Source organism: Prenolepis imparis, unplaced genomic scaffold (genome assembly GCF_030444845.1).
Source record: "Prenolepis imparis isolate NDT839.2.m4 unplaced genomic scaffold, iyPreImpa1.0 SCAF_11, whole genome shotgun sequence".
NCBI lineage: Eukaryota > Metazoa > Arthropoda > Insecta > Hymenoptera > Formicidae > Prenolepis > Prenolepis imparis.
In genome coordinates, this window is record NW_028141169.1 from 10,764,630 (window position 1) to 10,789,811 (window position 25,182).

The window sequence follows — 25,182 nt, forward strand, 5'->3', positions numbered from 1 at the left end:
AAGCAGTGGTATCAACGCAGAGTACTTGATAATTTATCGATAATAACGTCGATAATGACGTCGATAATTTACCAACCTTCATTACCGACGTTACTTCGATCTACCTCTTTGCATAATATGTATTCCTATTAACTCAGACGATTTTTCGGACCTGAAAAGACACATATTGCTACACTATACCTCTTCGCAAAATATGTTCCCCTATTAACTCAGACAATTTTTCGAGCGCAATTATATTATTGCTCGTTAACTATTTATCTCTTCGCAAAATATAATCTATTAATTTAGATGAATTATCGAAGATATTAAAAGACTCGTATTATTGCACGTTAATTGCATTAATAATTATCTGTAAATTAATAACAAAAATATATGAAAACTGATTTTTCTCACAGATTCTGCCACTGAATAAGCGCAAGAGTCCTGAGATTATAAATCAAATAAATAAATAAAAATCGCTAATCGACAAGCCGTTAAATGAAAAATAGAATTAGTAAGAAATTAGTAGAATTAATGATGTTTTATTATTATTAAATGTTTATTTTTCTGTTTTCTGTACAATTTATTGTAATCACGGTCTTGCATAAATAAAAATAAATTAAATTATATGTTACAATAAAAAATAAATAATAAAAATAAATAATAGATATATATTTATATTATAAATAAAATATAAAATACATTATATTATTTTTTATGTATTATTAATCAATAATAATTTTAATAAATCGTGTATTGGATTTCTCGCGCATGCGCGTGGGATTTATATTACATATTCATATATATATTGAATTTTAGAAAATATATTTATTAAATATAAAATATTTATTTCGAGTAATATTTAATAAATAAAATATTTATATCAAATAACAATATATTTTCTAATATAAGATAATCAAAAATATCAGAACAGTGGAATTATAAAAAATTAGTCACTCGCGTTATATTTTCTAAAATTCTAGAATAATAATCTTAGAAAAAGATATTTAATTTTGAAAACAAGCAATAGAAATATTTTTCTTCTAATATAATACTTTATATTTAATAATATAATTTAATAATATAATATATTTTATATAATATTTATATAATATTATATATAATATAATATAATTTTATATTTATATGATCACACTTATATTTTGTATTTCTTAGATATTTTATGTATCTGTTTTGCTTGGATTCCAATTAAGATAATCGAGTTGAGTTGCAGCTTGATACTCCTTCACTAAATTGTGCGATACTCATTGACAAATAAATCCTGACTGCTGTACACCTTCACCAGGGTAGAGATTATGTCAGACACCTTGCTGCGTTGTTTTAGCTGAAAATACAAATTCTATGTTTAATACTGACGCTATACAATACTGAAGCCAGCCAGTACAACACACAGCTGCTTTTATAACACGACTAATGAAATTTCGCAGTTTACTGGGATTAACGTTGACAGGATCCGGCATTCACCTTTTCCAATCCTCAGTCTCGCTGATCGTCCAACTGTTGTTTAATTGCACGTCCTTTACCAATTCGTCGGCCAAATTGCTCGGCGAATCTTCGAGCGGACAGTTAACGACAGAACGTACGATGTCCTCTCTGCTTTCCAAATAAAACTCCTGAAGAAATAAACGTATTCGACAAATCAATATAGATAACAAACGGACACATAAGAATCTATATGCAATAAGCTGTAGAGATCTCACTTGATAGGTTCAATTGACAGCTTGACAGCTTCCAGAAGAACTCTCGTTAGATCGAGATACTTGACAATTTTTATTTGATCTTTTTATAGCGGCGATCTATATCCGGGGTGTTCACCCCGGTATGTAAGAGTCTAGTTTTAATTGCTTTCTGAAAATTCCTAAGATTCTTCCATTGAGCCGTTCCTCCCAGCCAAATTCAGATCATTCACCGCAGGTTGTGACTCGAGATATTCTGGAAAAAAGTATAGCATGCAAATACATGTTTTTATGAATAAAATTTATAAATATATATATATATATATTCGACATTTGTACCTATTATATTATGTTGAATAGATGATCGATCCATATCTTGGTGTATGTTTCATACAGGAAATAGAAATAATTTCTGTTTAAATTTATTTATGGCACTATGAATTTCATCAGTTAGTGCAACCGTTTTCGAAAAACCACCAAAACAGATTCTTACCCGCTAAATTATGACAACAGTTTCGAGCCACTGTAAAAAATAAAACATTACATCATAGATATTACATATTACTATCATTATTATAATTATTATTATAAATTATATGAGATTAATAAGAGAGAGATAAAAACGTTCACATACGTTTACTAATGAAATCTATTATGACTTGTCAAATGTTGTCGCATGTTTTTTGAATCAGATGATTCTTGATACAAATATAAATTAATGATATGTGAGTGCAATTTCCTACGAGTCTCTCCAATAATTTCAGATCAACTAGTTTTCTATTAATTGATATATCTGATTTAAGACATATATTTCTGTATATATCTCATAAGCATTAGATAAATCACAAAGTGATTATATTAAGATAAATATTTACCTTGAGAAGAGTTGTCTGAATTACAGAATACATTAAAGGCAATTTTATAGATCTGATCTATAGTACATTCGTGACACAATAGTAATAATTGTTTCAACAATGTAGCTCTGACAATGAGCTTGAATTGTGCCTCCATATCATTTTTGGTGCTTTATGGATCCGTAGCCGCATACTTGTCCTTCTTATATATTCCAACATTTTTAGAACAGGTAGAAACTCTGTAAACATAATGTACAGATCATCCACAACATGCTTGAACAATCCCTGTTGGCTGTACTCTGTATTCTCGAACTTTTCCCAGAACGCTGATGCCACATGCCAATAGATGTATTGTTCTATAATTCTATATGATGAATAATAATGTTCTCGACGAATTATGGCAGCTTTAAAACTCTCTCATCTTCGGTAAGATTCGCAAACTCTTCCTCAGTGCCTTCTTCTTCAGTCTGCGAAAGAGAAAATAATAAATTTTCAAAATAAAAAAATAGAGAGAGAGAGTCATCAAATTATTCGGTCTTGTTATCATAAACAGTAGTTGAGTGTTTGACGAATCCTTGATCAAGTGTTTGATCAAAACAATTGTGTTTAAATCCAGTGAAAAGAAAAGCGAAAATTGTTAATATATAATATTAATTACATGCAGTAGCTTCTCGAAAAAGCACGTTCTATGCGGACAAAATTGTATATTGTATCTTTTCAATTCTCAATTCGAAGAACGAAAGAATCAAGCTATCTAAACTTGTACGCTAAGTTGTTTTCACGCCAGTGTCAACAGACGCTAGCGTCAATTTGTTTTTATTGATGCTTGACGCTGAAATCCAGCGTCACGGCGTTAAGGCTCATTCAGACAGGACGCGTCAAGCGTCAAGCAGCGAGCAGCAACCATTCAACAACCAATAAGCGAGGTAATATTAGCAATGGCATAAAAAATATTGCCTCGCTTATTGGTTGCTGCTCGCTGCTTGACGCGTCCTGTCTGAATGAGGCTTTAAGTGAAAATGCACCCTTACGTATAAACATAAACACAAAAGTATAAAATTGAGATGTGATCGAGATGATTCTCGCAACTACTCGTGATTTGGCACGTTCGAAAACCCATCAAAGATAGGTGTGCAATCTTTGTCCACAAATGTATAGAATTTGAATTTGCGTGTTCTCTAAAATATTAAATCTAATTAATATTTATAAATATTTATATTTATATGAAATTTATTTATAATATAAAAATATTTATATTTATAATATGGAATATATTTATAATATATAAATATTTATATTTATATAAAATATATTTATAATATAAAACTATTTATATTTATATATAATAAATCTAATTAATAAATACATATACATATCATTTATTTTCAGATGCGAGAAAAAATATAAAAAAAAATGAAAAATTCAATTTTTAACTTTACAATAAAAAACATTAAATTTTCAATGTTATTTTCAAATAAGTCTAAATATCTTATATTCCACAGTAAAACTAAAGAGATATATATATATATATATATATATATACATATATATACATATATATATATATATAATACAATAAAATGTAAAATTGTAATTATATATATATATATAAAACAATTTTATAATAAATTTACAGATTTCATATAAATTTTTCATATAGATGTAAATCTTTAATTTATATTTTATTTATAATTAATTGTAAGTTAAATTTTCTATTTAAAAAATTCAAGTATTATTTTAATATTGTTTAGGAGATCTCTAATAAATTATTATTCATTAGCTATCATAATTTATATATTTAATTAATAAAGGAAAAATCAATAAAGTTAAATATTAAATTAATTTCAAAGTTTGAGAAGTCTTTTTGTTTCAAAAAATTTATAATCCATATATATCTTCATATATATATGTATATATATATAAGATATATTAAATTTTATTTAAAGTAATTACATCTATATTTACATACTATACTTATTGTTTGTCAATATCATGGTCAATACATAGTCACTTTTAAATTATGTTTTCTGATTCCATTAATATAATGTTTCTTGTGCATCAAATATTTTTTTATGTAGCGGCATGATATAAATGCTTTATGTAAGGGTAGATGGATATTAATGGATAATCAGGAGGGAAAAATAGATTTTGATTGATTTAAAGTAAAACTGTCGCAAATCTCCATCAACTTTTTCATGTCATACTGCTCCATGCAACTAAATCCCTCTAACAAAGGAGAATGCTTAAGCACACAGTCCATGCAATATGGTACATGGTTTCTTTTTTGCTCGTTGATAAGTAAAATGTTAAATAGCTCAATCTACAATAGTAAACATTTTTTAAAAAAGTTAATTTTTAATAAAGGAATATATTATACATATAAGTATGCTAATATATAATATCTTAATAATAACATAGTTCCTAAAAATAATAATATAATAAAATATATATCAAATAGAAAATAATTATAGCAAAAATAAAATATCTATAAGACAATATTTAATAATCTATTTAAATGTTGTAATCTTTGATAAAAATAATTAATAATCGAATAAAGAAAAAAAAACAATTGAAAACGATGGCCAAATAAAATGCTCCCAAAAACATGTAATGAAAAAATGTATGTCGCAACAATAAAATTTGATTCAACAAAAAGATAAAAATATTTCGTCAATTTACTTGCATACAATAAACATAATATAGAATTCTATTTATCAATTTTTTATTATTATGTAGCTCTATTATATAATTTCAAGTTGAAAACTGAAATTTCCTCTTAAATTAAAAAAGAAAAGAACTTTCTGTAACCATGCAATTTTCAAAATTATTTTGGGACAGAAAATTTGTATACATACTTATATGCACAGAAAGAAAAATCTTTTCGTTATAATGTTGCAATTTCTACAGAATATTTATCGATCAATATTATTAAAAATGTAATAAAAGAAACACACCCGACATTTGAAGCAATAATACGTCCCCTCTTTCTGACTACGTTCATAGGGTTCTACGCTCTTGGTTTTGACAAACTCCAATGTCAAGTTACATTGTTCCAACGACTGCTGAATGTATTTTTTAATCAGTCGGTACAATTCTGGATCTGATATCTTGGCGTTGCGCGCCAAGTTCCATGACAGATGGATCATTGGCACGATTGATTGAAATGACCGTAACTTGTACCACTCATAACTCTGAATTGCGAGTTTGTATTGCTTGGCAGTGAACGGTGCAACGTTCCATGCAATATTGGTGCAATAGCCGATCGCCTGCACCCAATGTACACAACCAGCATTCACCCATACTACATCGCCTTCTCTCTGAATGCATCTGAATACCGGGATATTCTCCTTGTATAATTCATCCAGATTTGCTGGCCACCAACTGTCATTCAGAAAATCGACGCCGTTACGCTTGCAGAGCGAGAATAATGAGCCCCAGTATATATATGGTACCACGAACCATTCGCAGTTGCCTGGTCCTAAGTTAACATTAACCAAGGACAAGTTGTTGTTCTCTAGATGACCGGTTATTCTGCTTCCGGGTACCTGAAGACAAATATAAAAGCCTAGTTACACTCGCGAAAATAATATCTTTAAACAGATGTATTATTTTAATTAAAAAATTTTTATTATATTAAAATTTCAACTTTATTACCTTTATGTATAATTGTGCAGTATTTATTCCCAAGATTTTGTGGCCTACATGACTGAGCATATTCTTATCCGAATCCATCTGCAAGAATGGTGGCAGCTTCTTTAGTTCTCGTAGCTGCGGCTTCCATTTTCTCGAATTTGATAAATCTAAATTAGTGGCAAATTGTATCTCGCCCCTTTTAGATTTTTCTACAAGTTGAATGGCCTTTTGCAAATTTTTGTCTGCCGTAGGATCGTTCTCCATATATCTCCTCGCTTCCTTCGCGGATCGATCGTACTTTTCGCTGTAATACTTGTTAAACTTTTCGATCGTCGTGTAAGATCGATGACTATAACAGTTCCAAACGTTTTTGCTATATGTTCTATCCCAGTTTTTCTCACTAATTTGCTGCATCTGCATGCGCATTTCCATTCTACTTTTCGGATATTTTGCGGCTATACTCGTAGGATAGAAAAGCTCATTATTAAAATGAACAATTTTAGTCAAGCTACGTATCACAATGATTGGATCGTTCCAACAGAATTCCTCTATCCATGATTCGAACGCCTCAGTTTTATGACTTAGATGGATAATCGGAGACGAGGGAGATAATTGTTCCTTCATCAACGGTTGATTGGGCGAAGGTGTTTCAGCACAGGCCTGGTGCTTAGCGCTTGTTAACAAGTGTTTCAACACGCTTTTAGTCAGTCCTTCACCTTGGGTAAGCGTCTTTTCTTGTCTGTGAATAAATAAAAAGAAAAATTATACAAGAATTAAAGTTTTTCGTTGTAAAACAAGAGACAATACAATTGTAACAAATTAATCTTTTCCATTATTATGTTACACGAACTGTGACTGATCTGATTATTGGCAAATTTGATACTGAATCTGTTTGAAAATAAAATTAAGAAGCAAGGTGACAGAAAGAGGTAGACACAAAAAAAACGAAAAAAAAAAATAATGTAAACTTTTCTCTTATTGGCTATTTGACACGACACTTACAACGTTTCTAATGTTCCGTTGGCAATCTTTATTATTACACAAGAATTACACAGATAAATAATAATCGATATGTTCCTTGCATGCGGAAGGCAATAACATTGCTCGTCCGACAAAAAATTGTTTGCCAATTTTGGATTGAGAAAGCAAAATAATATACGAATCGCAAAATTGAACGATTAAAGTAACAAACAAATGTGATCAAATATTTATTAATAATTAATTTGAAATTCAAGGCATATAGAATATATATATATTCTGTATGAATTTTGTAGTTTCGCTAAAAATTTCGTAGCAGCAATAAAATTATTACTCATTTCTTATTTCTACATAATATCGGAGACTTAAAACTTTTGCGATAAAGAATACTTTAGCTGTTATTGCATAATGAAGCATTCCGATAAAGTCCAAATATACATGCTGTGTCAGTAATATTTTGCTGGTTTATGCACGCAACGTCAATTAAACAATTTCAAATTTTATAAATATTATAGTCCTGTTAAATAAATAATAAAATAATTATTATTTTTATCTTAAAATATAACTTTATAATAAATTTATATATATCCTATATTTTATATAAACATAAATGTAAACTTTTTAAATATTTATTTTATTTATATCTCAATTAAATCTTATATAAAAATTACTAAAATTGTTTAAAATATCTCTTCTAATAAATTATTCAGTTATCACAACTTATATATTAATCAATTAAATTTCAACAAATCTACTTTAAAAAATTTATAATTTCTCTGATATACATACCTAAAACAAAATAAATTAATTTTTTTTCATTTAAATTATTTGTTCATATTTCAAAAAATTTTTATAATTTTCTTACTAAAATAAAATTATTTTTTATAATTTTAGTAACCTTTAATTGATATTTCTTTAGTTCACAAGAAACGCGTACGGCGATAATGGTCGGCGATTCATTTAATAATTATTTCTAATATCTTCAATTAACATACTAGATGAAGTTGTCATAAACGTTTATCAAGTCATTTATGTCGTTCAGATCGATGTAGGTGAATCCTTCTAATAAAGTAGAAAGTTGAAGTGCGCAATCCAAACAATATGGCACAAAGATTTTCTTATGGTAGCGAATTAATAAAATTCCAAATATCTCTATCTGCAAAAGTAAACATTTAAAAAAATAATAAATATAAGTTAAATAAAGAAAAGAAATAATATATATAAGTAGAAATACCATATCTTATAATAACATATAATTTCTAAAATAAAATAAATATTAATATTAATTAATATTAATATTAATTAATATATAAATAGAAAATAATTGTAGCAAAAATCAACCAATTATAAGATAACATTTAATAATTTGTTAGATGTGTGTATATGTTAGTATATCTTTGAGAAAAAAGACTATAGCAATCAATAATCGAGTAAAGAAAAGAAATTTGACAAAATAAAATGTTGTGGAAACAAATAATGAAAATTTGCTCTTTCTTTCTCTCTTTTTCTGTGATAAAATTTTTCTATCTAGAAAGATAAAAATATTTTATCTTTCTTTATATATAATCTTCTTCTCTTTTTATCAGCAATTTTCAAAATTATAAAAATCTACACGGAGAAAGAAATATGAGACTCTTTTCACTGTAACGCTATTAATTTCTACGAAAGAATATGCATTTAATCAAAGCTATTAAAAACATAAAAAAAGAAACTCACCATGCACTTATCGCAATAGATTACGTTTTTCGTGTTATATGTTATAGAGGAATTTATTTCAACACCCTTCTTTTTCACAAACTCCAATGTTAAACAGTATTGTCTCAACGTCCGCAGCATACAATTTTTGATCAACTTGTATAGCTGCGCATCTGACACCTTGACGTTGCGCGCCATGTTCCAGGATAGACGCACCATTGGTACGATCGATTGGAATTCCCGTAACTTGTTCCACTCGTAACGCTCGATCGCGCATTGATACTGCCTGGCGGTGAACGGTCCAACGTTCCATGCGATGTTGTTACAATAGCCCTTTGACTGCACCCAGTGTACGCAACCGACATTCACCCAGACCAGCTCACCTGGTTTCTGGTAGAATCTGTACACCGGGATATTTTCCTTGAATAATTCACTCAGACTTGATGGCCACCAACTGTCCTTCAGATAATCGATGCCGTTACGCTCGCAGAGCGAGCATATTGCGCCCCAGTATTCATATGATACTGCGAACCATTCGCAGTCGTTCGGTCCAATGTTGATATTAACCGAACAGAAATTGTTGTTCTCTTGGTGACCAGGTGTTCTGCAGCCGGGTACCTGAAGACGATTGTAAAAGCTAATAAGTTATACTCGCGAGAAAAGCTTTTCGATAATACAGGAGATACTCTATAGATGTCTTATTTTAATTATCATTTTTTATATATTAAAATTTCAATATAATTCAATATAAACCTTCATGTATAATTGCACAGTGTTCATTCCGTAGATGTTTTGACCTGCGTGATTGAGCATATTGTCATTCGATTCCACCTGGAATAAGGGTGGCAGTTTCTTTAACTCTTGTAGTTGCGATCTCCATTTTTTCGTGTTCGATAAATCCACATTGGTGCCAAAACGTAGTTTTTTCTTGTTTTTGCGATCAATCATCCCTTTCGAGTCCAAGTTTGATTGATCAAAAGTTGTTTCGTTATTGTTCGATATATTTCTTTTTTCTTCGATGCTCTGATTGCGTTTCTCGACTTGATAAGTCGCATACTCGCGGATCGTCGAGAAGGTGCGATGACTATAGCAATTCCAGATCTTCTTATTATATACTTGATTCCAGTTTTCCTCACTAGGTTGATGCATCTGTATGCGCACCTCGATGCTCTCATTCGGATTCGCATCGAGTATAGCCGTAGTTGAGAAAAGGCTCAAGTCAAGATTGAGTGTTTCGACAAGGCCGTTTATTACAATAATCGGTTCCTTCAGACAGATCTCTCGCAAGGATGACTCGAATGCTTGATTTTTACTTTTTAGCTGTATAATCGACGTAGACGGCGACAGTTGTATCTGTGACAATCGTGGCCTAGGCGAATTCGGCGGTGTCCGGCGACAAGTGTTCAATAACGAGGATTGTGGCGGGCTCTTCGCTCTTTTACACTTGCACACCTTTATGATTGTCGAGGCGTCAGTTTCAATGGTCAATACCGATTCGGGCAGTTGTCTGTGAATAAAGAAAAGTTATAATAAATATACAAGAAACAGACTTCTTTTTCACTACAAAATAAAAAATCTATACACTAACAGCCAATCAATGGTATTCATTATTATACGTTACACAAATAAATTGTGACTAATGGGATTATTGCCAAATTTGATACTGGATCCGTTTGAAAATAAAATTAAGAAGCAAGGTGATAGAAAGGATACAACAAGTAGAAAAAAGTAGGATAAATAATATTTTTCCCTTATTGGCTCGGATATAGATACAATGTTTCTAAGAATTCCATCGACAATCTTTGTTATTATAGGTAAATAATCAGAGTGTTTCTTTTCGTTTAATAATATTGCTCGTCTGACGAAAACATTTCCTCTTATTGTTATGAAGTAAATGCTTGAAATGTTTTCTTTTCCGTTATATATCTCGAAATGTCGCTACAATATGTCGCTTTTATATTCATAATTTTCACTTTCTTGAAAAAATGAAAAAAAAGATACGATTAGCAAAATTTAGTTATGTTCTCTCTCTTTACCAGAATTTTTCAGAATAAAATGGTCATCATAATCTCATTTCGAATAAATGTAGAAAACTGAACGAAACGCTCTGTTCATTTAAGCAATTTATTAAATTTGCAATATTATATAAAATATCGTATTATTACTACAATAGCGCTTAATAGAATATTCTTTTGCTCAATTTGAAAATTGATTATTTCTTTTACAGAAATGTTGCGGCACCGATACTAATTTTTAGAAATAACAGTTAAAAACAAAGATTTTTTGCATAAACTAAGGAGTACAAATAAATAACAAAACCATATTCTTCATTTACCAAAAAAAAAATGTTCTTTACGAAAGCTGATACACAGCAGTATATTTAATATGCTACTTTTATTTATGCTAAAAGAATGAAATATATTTTCTTTGCAAGAAGATTCTTAGAAAATTGTACGGAAAGATGACATTTTTACATGAAATAAGAAATTATTTGAAAAAATTTAGAATTTCTAATCGTGGTGCAATGCAAATAAAAAATTTCTTTCAAGAAAACTATATCAATATAATGTGAATAAATTTAATTTATTAATAAAAAAATCTCATTTTTTTCAGCTTTTTAGTCTGAGAAATGGAATATAAAAGCGTCAAATTAAATCTTTCCAATCACGTATTTCTAGAAGATTACCTAGAAATACGTTGATATAAAATTGATTTCATGCAGTAGGATGTTAATACATTAATGTATCGCAATTTTTGCAACTTACCAACTTTTCTTTATTTGAACGTGTAATACTATTATCATAATGCTGCGCCAGGTTTCTCAATAGATTTTAATGCTCGTTACTTATTTCACTTGTAATAAACGATATTACAAGCTTGCCAAGTGATGAACGAACTAAAGTTCCACACAACGTTGTTACGATGTCCAAGAGCCCACATCTTGCAGCTAACATTCATCCATACTACTAGGTCACCTGGTAGCTGAATAAAATTATACCTTGTTTTTTCCTCCAATCTTTTTCAAATCGAGCAGCCATCAGCTGCCACATATCGATGTCTTTATATTCACAAATTATTGGATATATTACATCCGAGTATGAACCATTGCAATTGTTCCATCCGATACTGATGTTAATATAATGAAAATCATCATTCCTTTTCTGGTCGATTGTTCTGTAGCCGTGTATCTGAAGACGATTAAATGAATTAAATTATTACATACGTAAAAAAATATATATTTATTAAATATACAAGATTTTATACCTTCTTATATCGCATGATATTCATCCTTATAATCTTGTGGTCCACGTGGCTGAGCATACTGTTATATGGAGGAAAGATCGATGCAAAGTGGATGGCGTAATTGCAGGAACAATTCAAAAAATATCTTTTGTTGCTATCCTCAAGTAACATGTGTCTTTGGATATATATAATATATACATTTAAATCACCAACATCTGTGTAGCTTTGTTGACTCGCTCTCTGGCTGGAAAATAAATATAATCAATTAGTATATAAAATCACCATTATTATTAAATAATAACTTAAATAATAAGTTAAAAATAAGGTCAAATAATTAATTTTATAAATGTGATGATTTGTGTTATTGATCACTAAATCACCATATGTTTATATGGTCATCGTTTATCTCAATATATATTTATCATACACAATATCTTCCTTTATTTTTTTGTTCTTGCCATGCCACTTTTCTGTTTTGAGTCTCATCTGAATGACAATAAAATGACAGGGCATTATACTCTATACAGAAATGTAGCGTCAAGTGTCATATTGAAGTTAATTTATTGCTGGTTGATAATCTGTAATTGTTCATAGTCTTTTGAAAGATAAATGAAGTGCGATCGCGTACTAAGATAGGAAATGCCAACCGATGCGAGATCGTTTTCTACGAACAATTAGATATACAATAATTAGTCTGCGTGATTAATTAATTCTCGCGATTCACGATTGTGTACATGTAGGCGAAGACTATTTATCAAAACAAATATTTACTTTTAATATTATATGATTTTGTATTAATAATTAACTCGAAATACAATATAAAACTACGATCGACGAATTTATTCTGTACTTTATTGAAGATTTCGTGGTAACTAAAATAACTATTATGTTCAGCAATTTTATTATGTACATACATGCTTTTAGAGAGAAAGCTCGCGCTATTCTTTACATCGGCGTCATATTCTATGAACACGCCAAATCACATAGCAAAGGGAATACAAACACAAACACGAGCACAAGTGAAACTGCGAACTGCGTGACATGTGACGTGATGACGTGTGACCGTGTGACCTCCCCGCTCCCCGATCCGAGAATCCGAGTCGACCCCCACCCCCTACCTCCCACCACCGCCCCTCCCACTTGAGCAGGCTGCGCGCTGACGCTGCGCGTTGGCGCACACTGCGACTGCGCGGCGCCGCGCGGTTGCGCGTCTCGAATCTGGCTGTCATTCATTCGTGCGGCGAGGGTCGACCGGGAAGGACGCGGAGTAAGTTGTTCTGTGTATGTGTTACTTTGTGACGAACGCGATCATTTCTTACATTTATTAGAATTAGCGGTTATCGATTCGCACGATTAATTAATTCGTACGACGTATCGCGGTGCGCGATAATAAAATTGCCAGAAAACATGTGACATTTGTTGACAATCGGAGTATCGTGATGAGTGATTCCTGCGATTTTTTTACCTGCATTAGTTGCTTTTACGTTGTAATATAATAGAATGTCCATGTTGCTGTGCGAACTATCTCGCGATTATCGCATTTTGCAAAATTATTAGTGCGCGCACGCGATTATAATTAATCGTGTTTTCGCGATTATGTGTCATGAAGTGGCAAAGGACAAAACAAGAAAGAAGGAAAAGATCCGAGATGATATCGAATGATGACGTACTGTCAAGTGAGTGACTTATACATTATTTACTTGTTATTGATAAAATTAATAGCTCGGTTATTTTTGCAAAAATAACTTACATTGCAATTTTTTATTGCTCTAATATTGAATTGCTTGCAAAATGAGTTTTAAAAATACTTGAAAAAATATTACCACATCTGCTATATCAAAAGTAAATTAATGCAATGTTATTGTTGCTCGTTTTCGATTTTGATATTAAAATATGTCTCTAAATGTCAATTGCTCTTGAGATATACCACAGAATTTTATCATTTATAAAGCAAATATTAAATATTCTATATATTTTTCAGATTGTATTTTCTTTCCTATTTTATTCGAAAGATATCTTTTTACTGTGTAACTTCAATTTATGTAAACATTTCTTAAAACCAATAACATGTTATTAGCACATTTCAGAACAAAATTTTGTTTTGTACAATTTTATACTTGTTTTAATACAGCAAATATTATTATTATAAATATTAAAAATTATAAAGTTAAACGAATTGTGCAACCTTTAAGGTTGAATAAAAAAAAAATGTACCGCTTACTTATTAACTATAACCTCTAAAAATCAGCAAGACAACAGCGGGAACTCAACCATTTTTCTTCGTTTAATAAATCCTTATCCGTATTTAATATCAACCACAAATTTTTCACGACTTTCTCGAAACGAGAATCTAACAGATTATAAAGAATTTTTAAATAAATTCGAATAAATCACTGTGCAAAAAAATCGTGCGCGCAATTATTCGCCGCGAAAATGTTTATCGCCAAAATCCATAGACATGGAAATTAATATAGAGTGCTTCTATCTAGGCTACATTTAATTTGGCGCCACAAGCGATTGGACAAATATTTCTCTGTTCTGATTGGTCAATTAAACTGCACTTCCGGCACTTTAGCGCCAATCGAACGCAACCTGGATACAAGTCTATTTATCTACGTGTCTATATGGATTTTGTTGTCATGGATACTGAACAAATTTTCTCGGAGAGTAGTTGCGTGCACAGTTTCTTGTTTCTTTTTTTGCGAAGATTTATTAAAAGAACGGTTTATTCTATAATCCGCGTTACAGTCTCGTGTAAGAAAAGTGATGTGGAAAATGTGTAATTGATATTAAGTGTGGATAAGAATTTATTGAATGAAGAAAAATGATCGAAATCTCGAACGGCCGGTTGATCTTCAGGTACGTTATATTTAAACTTCTCTACTGTGTAACTTTGTTTTAATATTTAATATCCGTCACAATTTGGTATCAAAATAAATGTATAATTGCAAAAAATCGAATCCTGCTCAGAAATATATCATTACGTGTTATTATTTAACAAATTTTATAATAAATCGGACTTGCTCGAGAGAGAGAGAGAGAGAGAGAGAGAGAGAGAGAGAGAGAGAGAGAGAGAGAGAGAGAGAGAGAGAGAGAGAGAGAGAGAGAGAGAGAGAGACCGGAGAATTTATATAAATCTCTCTCTCTAATATTATAACGTTATCGATGTTCTTTATTTTCGTACAATTTTCATTTTAATGACTATGCAGAACAATTATATCCTTCCAACAGGAAGTGAATGACGTAATGCGTTAGATCGCTTCCTCTCCCCTTTCGTTGCTATGTTCGGTTCGCTCGCGCGGGCAATCTACACTTTTTTAAATTCTATGACAGAAAGTTATCGAGCGCCCCCTCGCTCGCGGCGGCGGGCGAGAAAACTTCCCTCACGGTCGGCGAAGGGGGAGGGAGTCTTCCCTTCTCAAGTATCTTCGTGGTAGTAGTTTGACGACAGGGGGGCGCGCGGGCGCAAACGCCATCTGGAGGGCGTTCAGTACCCGGCCACCCTCGGTACACCCCGTGGTGCGACTCGCGCTCGCGGCTTCCGGATTATTCGCGGCTAGTTTTGCGAGACCCGAGGATTGGGACAGACATAGTGCGCACCGTGCCTTAATACAGTGACCAGTGTATGCCTTGAACGCGACGCGACAAAAAAGGTAATTATCATCAACGACGACTACTCTTCTTTTTCCTTCCGTCCCTCTCTCTCTCTCTCTCTCTCTCTCTCCCTCTCCTACTTTCGAGAACGACTCCCGAGGAACGAAGTTAAGGGATGAATGGTGGTAGCGGCGGCGAAAGGAAACGACGTATAGAGAGAGAGAAGGTGGAGCGCGAGCGAAAGGTGGTGGCCGTTTATAAGGATACTCGCTCTTCGCCGAGGAGACGAGAGTCCGCGAATCGATCCGTCCCCGTCTGCCGCCCCGATATACCGTATCGCGGATAGGAGAGAAAAGCAACGAAAAGTGCAACCGAGGACTTTACGCGTGAGTCTCCCCCCGTGTATATCCGGTGGAGCAATATCGTCGTTCCCCCTTCTCCCCCCTCCTCCCCCTCGTTTCTTTCCCCCTTTCCTCGAGACCGTCTCCGCAACGTATACAACTTCGTCGGTGCGATTCGCCCTTCGATGGGGTATCCTCGAGGGCGCCGATCGTTCTCTCTCTTTCTCTTTTTTTTATCTCTTTTTCGCTGAAATCTTTGCGGGGGAGAGTGCTGAGCGACGTGTTCAGTCATTGCAAAACGTTTGAAAAACGTGGGCAGCCTCGTCGACGACGCTCGGCCCCGTCGAGTCTGCCTCCCGCGCGCGATTGATCGTCGGGTGGGGGGGCGGGAGGGGTTAGGGGGGACACGAGGGACGCGCGTCATCGCGCCTTATCGAGAGAGTTACGTTCTGACGTGTATGTACACGCGTGTGTGTGGATCTAACGAATAGTTACAGGTGCGCGCGTGTTTGGAGAACAATAACGAGTATTATTAAAGTCCCCGAGCGTTTTCGACGACGTCACACGGAGACGTATGTACGTCTCCGCGGAGATGAAACGCCTGGTGGTTTTCCCGGTGCATGCGCCGTATCATCGGGATTCTGTACGAATGCGTCATAGGAGAAGCGAAACGAGTTTGAATCTCTTTGGTGAAATTCGATCGCGTCTTGATTCACTCCGGCAGAACCCGTGTGTTCCGCTTCCCGAGATAATACAGATAAATGTGAGGATCGCGAGGCAATCGAAGATTTTTTTTTTTTTTTTTTTTACGACGCAATCGGAGTAATTTTATCACGATTTTTTTTCATTCTCTCTCTTTAGTCCACAAGCACGTCCATGTGTGTTTTTTTTTTCCTCGAGAAAAGTAATTTTTCTATCGAATTCGATCGACGTGAGATCTCTCGTGTAATATTTTTTCGTTTGATTAAAATGGGCAATTAAACATGATTTCATCCGAGTATACAATATCGAAGTTAGGAAACCAGCGAAATGAGTCAAGTGGTAGCTTATTTTGTTGTAGCTTTCAGAGAAACGATAAGGGAGAAAGAGAGAAGGTATAAGCGAATAATTTGTCGCTCGGTTTCATCCGCCCCTTTGCCAAAGTAAATCGAGTGTCACGTCGCGAATACGAAACGTCAAGAAGCGAATTACTCGTTTATTTCCTTCGAAGAACATAATGGAATGAAAAGGATAAGTGTATAACTGTCTCGTTGTTTGATCCGCCTGTCTACCGACCTCATATATATCACGGTTTGATGTCGTATTATTTATTTTTTTTTTTTATACGAAGTCAGTCGATTAATTTCATAGTAACGCAATGCCTTTTTATCTTATTGAAAAGTTAATACGAAAGCTAAGTAAGTAAGAAACTTGTCGCTTGTCTTGGCTTTCTCTCTCTCTCTCCCAGACTTTTTAATCCTCCCCCGACTGGTTAATCCGATATTACAACTTTGCGGGGGCCCTACGAAGCTAATAGAGAACGCGCTATTACTCGTTTATCTTCTCGTTATCGAGCAAGATAAGCAAATTACTCGCTGTTTGACTTACCATCCCCTATACTGGCTTGTGCCTATAAACTCCACGTTACGTTGAATATGCCCAGAGTCGACGGAGAAACAGAAGTCAAGAGCGCGGTCGCTTTATCCGTTTACCTTTTCTACTAGCTAATCTTCCTCGAACGAGATTGGCAAAAGTCGCTTGCTCGACCTTCTTCCGGTTTCGCGTATAAAAAAGCCCCCGTCGAAGGGGCTGAACGGTAACGCAAAGTCGACGTTATTCGCTCGATTTTCTCCACCGTGCCCTTTTTTTTTCTTCCTCTCCGAGGTAAGACACGTCGCGCTCTATTCCATTTCTCACCACTAGCTTTCTCCACTTTCGACTTAATCGCGGATTTTCCGACGTAGACGATTCGCGCGCCTTCGTCCTTCGGTGCGAATGCAAATACATGCACAGGGATAGAGATATTGCATGTATGTACGCACATGCAAGCACATACACATGTATATAAATGACCGATCGATTTTCCGTTCCCGATTCCGCGGCGCATGCAACGATCGGCGGCGAACCGAGTACACTCATACATATAGATACACGCATACATGTACGAGAGATTCACGCAGGCCTTTTCTGTGTCGTTTCTCACGTAGGTCGTCTCTCACGATGCGAACGTTCGTAGCTATAGTTGCGAGCGACTAGCGAGTCGCGATCGGAGAACCGGGACGTGGAAGATAGGTACGTAACAGTTCCTGGTTAACACGCTAACACAGCCTAATACATATACCCTTTATCTTCCATCGGATAGCGTTCTAGGTCGAAACGACCCGAATCTGTCGAGAGAGAGGATCGGCAAACACGGTCTTTGCCTAAAATACAAGGGGTGTATCAAATATGTGTTATAAAAAAAAATAAGCATCTTTTTCTTTTGACAACATCCGAAAATGTCATCATTTTTCGAGATATCAATTTTTCTTTTAATATGTGTGCCAATACAGAGTGCACTTTCCACCCAAATAGGTAGATGGGTCGAAATATTTTTTGTATTATGAATAACACGCGATGATGAAACGTTGGGATAATGAGAAGAAATCAGAAACTACATAAATAACGTCCACTTTGTTTGTATTAGAGCCGGAAAGCACACTCGCTGCCGTAAGGCAATTTCTTTTTGAACTCAAATAAAATTTCTTCAAGCGTTTCATTTTAAAAACATTGTAAATATTAGACTTAATTATAATAGAACACATCAACACGAAGAGTCGAGAAATAACGTATTAAGACATGAGATATTTCGAGAAAGATTCCGAAATTTTTGCAGAGAAGAAAGATGCTTATTTTTAGACAAAGAATATCGATCTGTACTCCACTTACACAAAACACTCCGTATAGAAAAATACTGTGTAGATATTTTTTGATTAATCCAAATTTAAAAGTTTGATTCTTTATTAAACGATACTCTTACAAGCGTGTGTTTTTTTTTTTTACGAGAATTCGATTTAATTCAATATATTTTGATTTCTTAAATAATTGATGTAGACTTGTAAATGGAAACTGATCTTTGAATTACATTATAAATTAAGTATAACAATTAAGATGGAATGGATGTAAAAAAATAGCGTACCAAAAATACTTAATATTCGCTCTTTATACGTAGTTAATCGAACACGAGGGTTTATGAAGACTGGATTTAATTGCTGTCGGCGCGATCCGGGATTGCTTCAATCGAGAATGCTATAACTCTTCCCCATCCCTCTCACTCTCTTGCTATCTCTCTCTGTCTCTCTCTTTCGAATGCACGTTGTTTCTTCGAAGTATACACAACACCATGTACATCCACACTGTTTGTTAACTGCCCGATCTTGATGAAGGCAAGACCTTCCCTAATGAGTGTACAATTGAGTTTGATTAATTCTGGTGTGGCACATAATATGAAGAAGGTAAATTGGTGAATGAGGAATCTGAAACTTAATGTTATAATGAATTAAATCCACCATGTTTCGATACGATAATTGTTGTGTCGTTTTACACACGATGGTAAGACAATTTTTATATGAACGACAAAGTTTTTACCTGACGTACACACGATCATGAGATTCCTTTCAAGATTCTTAATTTTCTTTCTTGCCTTTTGTACTTTTTTTTTAAATTAAATATTCTTTGTATAATTTTAAAACTAATCTACAATTTCTTCAATTATATTATGTGCCCCGTGTGTATGAAGCACACAACATTAAATTTTGTTAGTTTTCACATAGATCTACCCATAATCTTTAATTGTTTGACTATTACGCTGCTTTTTTCACTCGTTATCAAGCTGAATATATACACTAGCGTTTAACGCACTGGAGAACAGTTTTCGGAGAGAATAAAATGCGCAAATATTGTGGAACTAAGAGGAGAGTTTTTAGTCGGAGAATAAAATTCGTCGGTGAGATTAATGAGAATCACTCGAATAAAAATCTTTTGTACGACATTTTGCTAACAACAAATGATGAAAAAATCCTAACTTTTTTGAAGGCATTTTATTTCGATATACAATTTTGTAAAGATATGTTTGATGTCGCATATCGTATGCGTATAATATAACTATACTCGGCTAAACGGCTCACGAGAGGATTCGGAGTAAAATACCGGTACTGTTGGAAAACATTTGAAACTTTGATTCGCGAAAGTCGAGAGTGCGGAAGGAAATTCAGCGTTTTTACGACCGATCGCTCTGATTTGAAATATTCGACATTCGTCGGAGTGACTTCCTGTCGATTCCCTCCTGACATACCTGTTTTTTGCTGCGTGTTGCCGACAGGCGCTCATGGAATATCAGGCGTTCGTGAATTTTCGAGTAACTCAACGGGGCGATTTTTATATATATTTTATATATATTTGATACGAGTATATTTTTTTATATATTATATATATATATATATATCGTATATATAACCGAAGGGGTTCGTTCACCTCTAAGAGGGCCGAGAGTCGCGTATGTCTCTAATCTCGATCTTAATCTTAACGTCCGCGCGAAATAAAGGCCCCGATCTTAACGACGTCTCGAGCACCTTCGCTTTATCTCCGCAGAGCGATTCGTATTTCAGAAACGAGTAAAATAAATGATCGCCTCGAGCTCTCTCTCTCTCGTCCTGTCGTTCGTGTCCTTCCCTTTGGGTTTTAACCGCCCGTGAATTCTTTCCATTAATTCTTCACGGTAAGTAGAAGGAGACTCGTAGGAGACATCGGACAGCGGTAAAAGAATCGTCACGTGACGTCGATTTGTTCCTTACAGCTGTGACAGCTGAAATAGCTTTGCGAAAAATGTTATTGCACATTCAATGCAATTTACTCCGCTTCTGTATCGCGTTACGATCTTCGTATCAATGTTAGAAAAAGGCACGACATGTATGTACATATATATATACGACATTTGTACCATTTTGCCATCAAAACGCGCGAACTTTAGCTATATATATTACGATATTATCTAACTGTAATCGTTTCCCCCTTTAAAAAGCTACTAGAGCATCGTAATATTTTCCTCCGAAAGGAAGGAATCTTCATCGATAAACGGAGCAGCTTGCAAAGACAAAAATAGAAATCGTATAAATACAATACAAGCCACGAAGAAAGATACAATTCTTTACAAATATTCGCGAAATGTGTATATACTCTCGCTTACCAGAGCTTGCTCTGAAAAAGGGGTAGAAGGAGGTTACAAGTTATCGTAAAAATTTCACATTCCTAATTTGACCCCGACCTGGTTCAGAATGGCGGACAAGTATCATGGGAGACTCTCTGCATCTAGTTTGCATCGGTTTTGCATTTCTTCGCGGGAAAACATCGTTAGAAGCGTGTCGTGCTAAAAGACAGATAAAGAGAGCGAGAGAGGGAGAGAGAGATAGATTGAGCTTCACTTTGTACGTTACCGCTAAAAATACGCAATGGTGGATAGGACAGGGCCGTTGGGGATGAAGCTGGGGCGGCGTCGCTGTATCGCGCCACTAAAGCGGATGCTGCATGCATCGGGCATTGTCAATAACGCCGACAAGATGCGACGGACTAACAATACACGTTTACGTCGTGCACGCGCGCTAAAAACGGCCGTGGGAGATGTTTAATACGCCGGTTTTCGCCCCTGCTCTCGACGAATCGGGAATCACAGAGATACAGATACGAAACGCATATATGATAATAAAATTAAAATTAACTCGAGGGAAATGCAAAAAGGAAATTGTGATAAATAGTATCGCTCTATAATAGGACTCTCTCTCTCTCTCGCAGATCCTGTCGCTCAGATAAATCCGTGAAAGATAAATATTTATAAATTTTAATATTGAAAGATAAAATTAAAAAGAAGATGAAAACTTTTTTTAAACATATATAACAGGTATTTTTTTATATCATTCCCCCGACATTCTTTTATATTTTATATGTCATTTAGGATGAGTGCTCCCTTTCTCCATTTTTTCAACTATAATTTATAATAATTTATAGCACCGTTTTTTTATAATCTACTATTATATTCCTTTACTCGGAATACGGCGCCGTTTCGAAGCTTATGAAACGTGAAAATCACAATTTCGCGGAAAAATATCCTCGACGGAATTAATACTGCGCGTCGTTAATACCTTACCTTTTGTTTCAACGAATTTATTCGTATGCTTCTCCTGCCACTCGCCGGACATAAATAATCCCGCTTTTTTACTATACTATACGTACAGATTACGAGGTATATTCGCGCAAATAATGCAGCAGTTACATTTAAAACTAGTATATTTTCGATAAGCTCAATTCTTGCTGCTACAAAAATACGAGAAACGTATCGTCGTATGTTTCTCTCGTCAATATAGAAGATTATTTTACCCATTCGTCCAAAACGTATCGTCCCTCTTTTCGGGAGTCTCTCTCTCTCTATGTTTTAAAGAAATATAGATAAAATAACGAAAAAAATTGAATACACACGTACAGAATTTAAGAGAACCATTCCATTAACAATCCGGAATTAAAAATTTCAACTGTTTGGACAAAAACTATCGCGTCTCTCTCTCTCTGTTGTAGCTTCGCCTCGACTGTATATTATCTAAATAAAAAGAATGCGAACTGCCAAGTGATTAAAATCCTTCGGCTTTTTATTTCGATGCTCGAGGTGTTTCCGCTCGCCGGAGCGTAAACGCAATATGAGAATAGGGGCTAGGGGGATGTCTCGTCGTTTTCTCCCCGCGATTCGTATAGATGTGAATCATCAGCCTCGTATCGATGTTCGATATGGCCAGGGACGTGTTAACGCATTAGTTACATAGGGGTTGTAATCGAGGGTAGGAGTGTGGAAAAGGAGAGAATTTTAGTTAATAGACATTAATAATACATTGTAATGTTAATAATAGTAGGCTCGAATTTTATTGCAATTGATAATTGAGTGATTGTTCGTGTCAGTGCTGAATTTGCTAATGCGACATTTGTGTAATTGAATAAAATTAATTGCAGTCAAATAACTCGCACCACCCTTTCTCTCTCTCTCTCTCTCTCTCTCTCTCTCTGCCTTCGTATATACACATTTTAATTTGGTACAAGAATTCTATTAAAGTTAATTATCAGTTCTATATGAAATTTCAATATATCCTGAATTACGCAAAATTTAACACGCAATTATGAGGACACAAATCGGAACGGGAGATAACCATCGACAATATATGTAAAAAGCACGCAATTATCGATAATATTCGCGGTACGAGAATTTATCATATGTCTGGAAGGATAGCGAATCTTTCAGCACGAGACGATAAATCTAATTTCATCCCTGGATAGAGTCCAACTTGGAATCGTCATATTCTCGTAACGCGGGGAGGAAAATGGAGGGAAAAAAAGGAGGCGACGCCGTAGAGTCGCCGTATCAATATGCGCGATAATTAAGTGGCAAGAAGTTGGTTCGTTTGATCAACGTGTCGACGCGAAGCTCGACCTGAAATCCAGCGCGACATTCGGGCGCTAAAAATAGGAAGCGTTTACCCGTCCATTGAGATTCCGGATCGATCGATCGCCATTGGCGCATCGTGGCGTGTAACGTCGACGACGACGAGTAACCGACATTTACATCGTTTGAATTTAGTTTTTCCAAAGAGAGACCGCCGATTGTGTATCGATCTGTTGACCGTTGACGATGGCGGCGAGCCGAATGACAAACGAGAAACTCAAGGAGAGAGTGTAACTACCACACGACCGCTATTACAAGCCGTGCGTTACACGAGTGTGTAAAGTATCGGGTTGTCTTTTGAATCTGAAAACTTTGTTCTGCGCACGCTTTCCACTTAACGCCGTTTTAAATGGCAAAATCGATGGAAGAGATAAATTTCTAAATCGGGGAAGATACGCGCGTCTATTCATGGAGAAGCAAATGGGCTAATAGCTTTTTCGGATGATAGCCTTCTCGGGATGGATTTTCTTTCCATCTTGAAGAGAAATGGCTTTCGTAATATTAATTATCTTGCTAATATTAAGTGTTAAATAATTATTTATTAATATATACCGATTAATGTACATAGCAAATTGATTGGTATATTATTAATAATATTTATATTTGGTCCATGATGATCTATACTTTAATGATACATATTTGTATATAATACATTTCAATATTTACGTGATTCCTAAAGCAAAAATAAATATGTTCAATAATCGTTTTCAAAATTAACATTAACATGTTATATTATTGATACATTAAGCAACAAAAAATATTATATAATATTATATAATATAATATATTATATTATATAATAATATATCATGTTATTAATACATTAAGCATCAAAAATATATTTCTTCTAAGATTAATTTTAGACATACTCGCTTTAATTTTAAACATTTCTAAAGAATACGTTCTATAAAAATAAAACTATATTTGAACAATTTCAGTTCTCGATAATTTTTTAATATTCTCCGAACCGCAAAAACCGCGAACAGAATAAAATAAACCGAATGAAAAAGTGTACTTTGCATATTTTTCATCAAAATGTAACTATTACCGAATATTACGTATATTCGTACGATTTATAATTAAAAAAATTAAATATGCGTAAATAGAGAATTATTGAACACATTGTGCCAAATTAAAAATCGCAGCTCAAAAGTAATTTTCTCTCGAATTGAACATGGAAAATAAAAGGAAAGTCAGTAAGGTCGACATTACCAAATTCCTTCCCTCATTATTTTTCCCTTTTCTCTTCTCTCTTTTTCTCTCTCCCTCTTCTCTCTTATTATCTCTTTCTCTCCTTTATTATTATTTATCCCTTTAATTTGTACCCGACTGTCGGCGATATCTCACGGTGAGACGTGCCGCGTATGAAGCTTCCCCGTAATTCGTCGGGATCCGACAATATATCCGTCAAGCCAGGGCGCGATCTTTTAAATTAAATTCATTAGATCCGCAGAATTATTACCGGAAGTCCGATACTCTATGAGACTCAATAAAACTCTACGAGTTGACTCGATGACATAATTACTACGAGATGGAACAGACTTAACATTATCAGTTTAAATGTAATGGAATTATTTTAATGGATTTTAATTAGATTCTATCTCTTCCTAAACACAAATTTAGCTTAAAACTGAATAGTCGAGATACTTAATTTTATTAAATCCAATTTTAAC

General features: G+C 34.1%; 3 protein-coding genes and 1 pseudogene across 28 annotated transcripts in view; 1 reads left to right on the top strand and 3 right to left on the bottom strand.

The window, feature by feature from the left end:
- Positions 1-726: 726 nt before the first annotated feature.
- Positions 727-4,524, bottom strand: LOC145942949 (uncharacterized; annotated as a pseudogene). Its single transcript, XR_014426444.1, has 7 exons — positions 4,500-4,524; positions 3,189-3,243; positions 2,552-2,997; positions 2,016-2,199; positions 1,701-1,932; positions 1,465-1,613; positions 727-1,324 (listed from the first exon to the last, which is right to left on the bottom strand). The product of XR_014426444.1 is annotated as an uncharacterized LOC145942949 (transcript).
- Positions 4,487-10,444, bottom strand: LOC145942950 (uncharacterized). Its single transcript, XM_083050123.1, has 9 exons — positions 10,425-10,444; positions 9,590-10,343; positions 8,858-9,454; positions 8,137-8,297; positions 7,507-7,601; positions 6,971-7,160; positions 6,185-6,902; positions 5,485-6,075; positions 4,487-4,850 (listed from the first exon to the last, which is right to left on the bottom strand). Exons 1-9 carry the CDS (start codon positions 10,442-10,444, stop codon positions 4,659-4,661), a joined length of 3,318 nt encoding a protein of 1,105 aa, XP_082906249.1. The 3' UTR covers positions 4,487-4,658.
- On the bottom strand, positions 10,204-13,150 carry LOC145942640 (uncharacterized). 3 transcript variants are annotated; one of them, XM_083049557.1, is made up of 6 exons: positions 12,994-13,150; positions 12,507-12,565; positions 12,101-12,323; positions 11,926-12,024; positions 11,602-11,818; positions 10,204-10,343 (listed from the first exon to the last, which is right to left on the bottom strand). In XM_083049557.1, the coding sequence occupies exons 2-5, from the start codon at positions 12,563-12,565 to the stop codon at positions 11,687-11,689; spliced, it is 513 nt and encodes a 170-aa protein (XP_082905683.1). In that variant the 5' UTR covers positions 12,994-13,150; the 3' UTR covers positions 10,204-10,343; positions 11,602-11,686. The 3 variants fall into 3 exon arrangements, with proteins under 3 accessions (XP_082905683.1, XP_082905685.1, XP_082905684.1); XM_083049559.1 differs by having other exon boundaries at positions 12,460-12,565; XM_083049558.1 differs by lacking the exon at positions 12,507-12,565.
- A 575-nt stretch (positions 13,151-13,725) lies between these two features.
- Positions 13,726-25,182, top strand: part of LOC145943082 (uncharacterized) — a 43,105-nt gene continuing 31,648 nt past the window's right edge. For 4 of the 23 annotated variants that reach the window (XR_014426477.1, XM_083050381.1, XM_083050383.1 and 1 more), the window contains exon 1: positions 14,873-14,938. Coding sequence is in view for 13 of the 23 variants with exons in the window: in XM_083050381.1 (XP_082906507.1) it covers positions 14,894-14,938 (45 nt within the window). In the remaining 10 variants the exon portion in view is untranslated. Of the gene's footprint in view, positions 13,756-14,854; positions 14,939-15,557; positions 15,733-16,036; positions 16,060-18,200; positions 18,286-25,182 lie in introns of those variants that run through there. The other 19 variants (XM_083050392.1, XM_083050390.1, XM_083050391.1 and 16 more) reach the window with 15 other exon arrangements.

Coding starts and splice junctions, on each gene's coding strand:
- LOC145942950 (XM_083050123.1), bottom strand. CDS start 10,444: ATGAATACCATTGATTGGCT. Junction 9,455..9,589: donor CTGTGCAATTATACATGAAG/GTTTATATTGAA, acceptor AATCGTCTTCAG/GTACCCGGCTGCAGAACACC. Junction 8,298..8,857: donor TCTATTGCGATAAGTGCATG/GTGAGTTTCTTT, acceptor TTACTTTTGCAG/ATAGAGATATTTGGAATTTT.
- LOC145942640 (XM_083049557.1), bottom strand. CDS start 12,565: ATGAGACTCAAAACAGAAAAGTGGCATGGCAAGAACAAAAAAATAAAG. Junction 12,025..12,100: donor ATATCATGCGATATAAGAAG/GTATAAAATCTT, acceptor AATCGTCTTCAG/ATACACGGCTACAGAACAAT. Junction 11,819..11,925: donor GCAATGGTTCATACTCGGAT/GTAATATATCCA, acceptor AATTTTATTCAG/CTACCAGGTGACCTAGTAGT.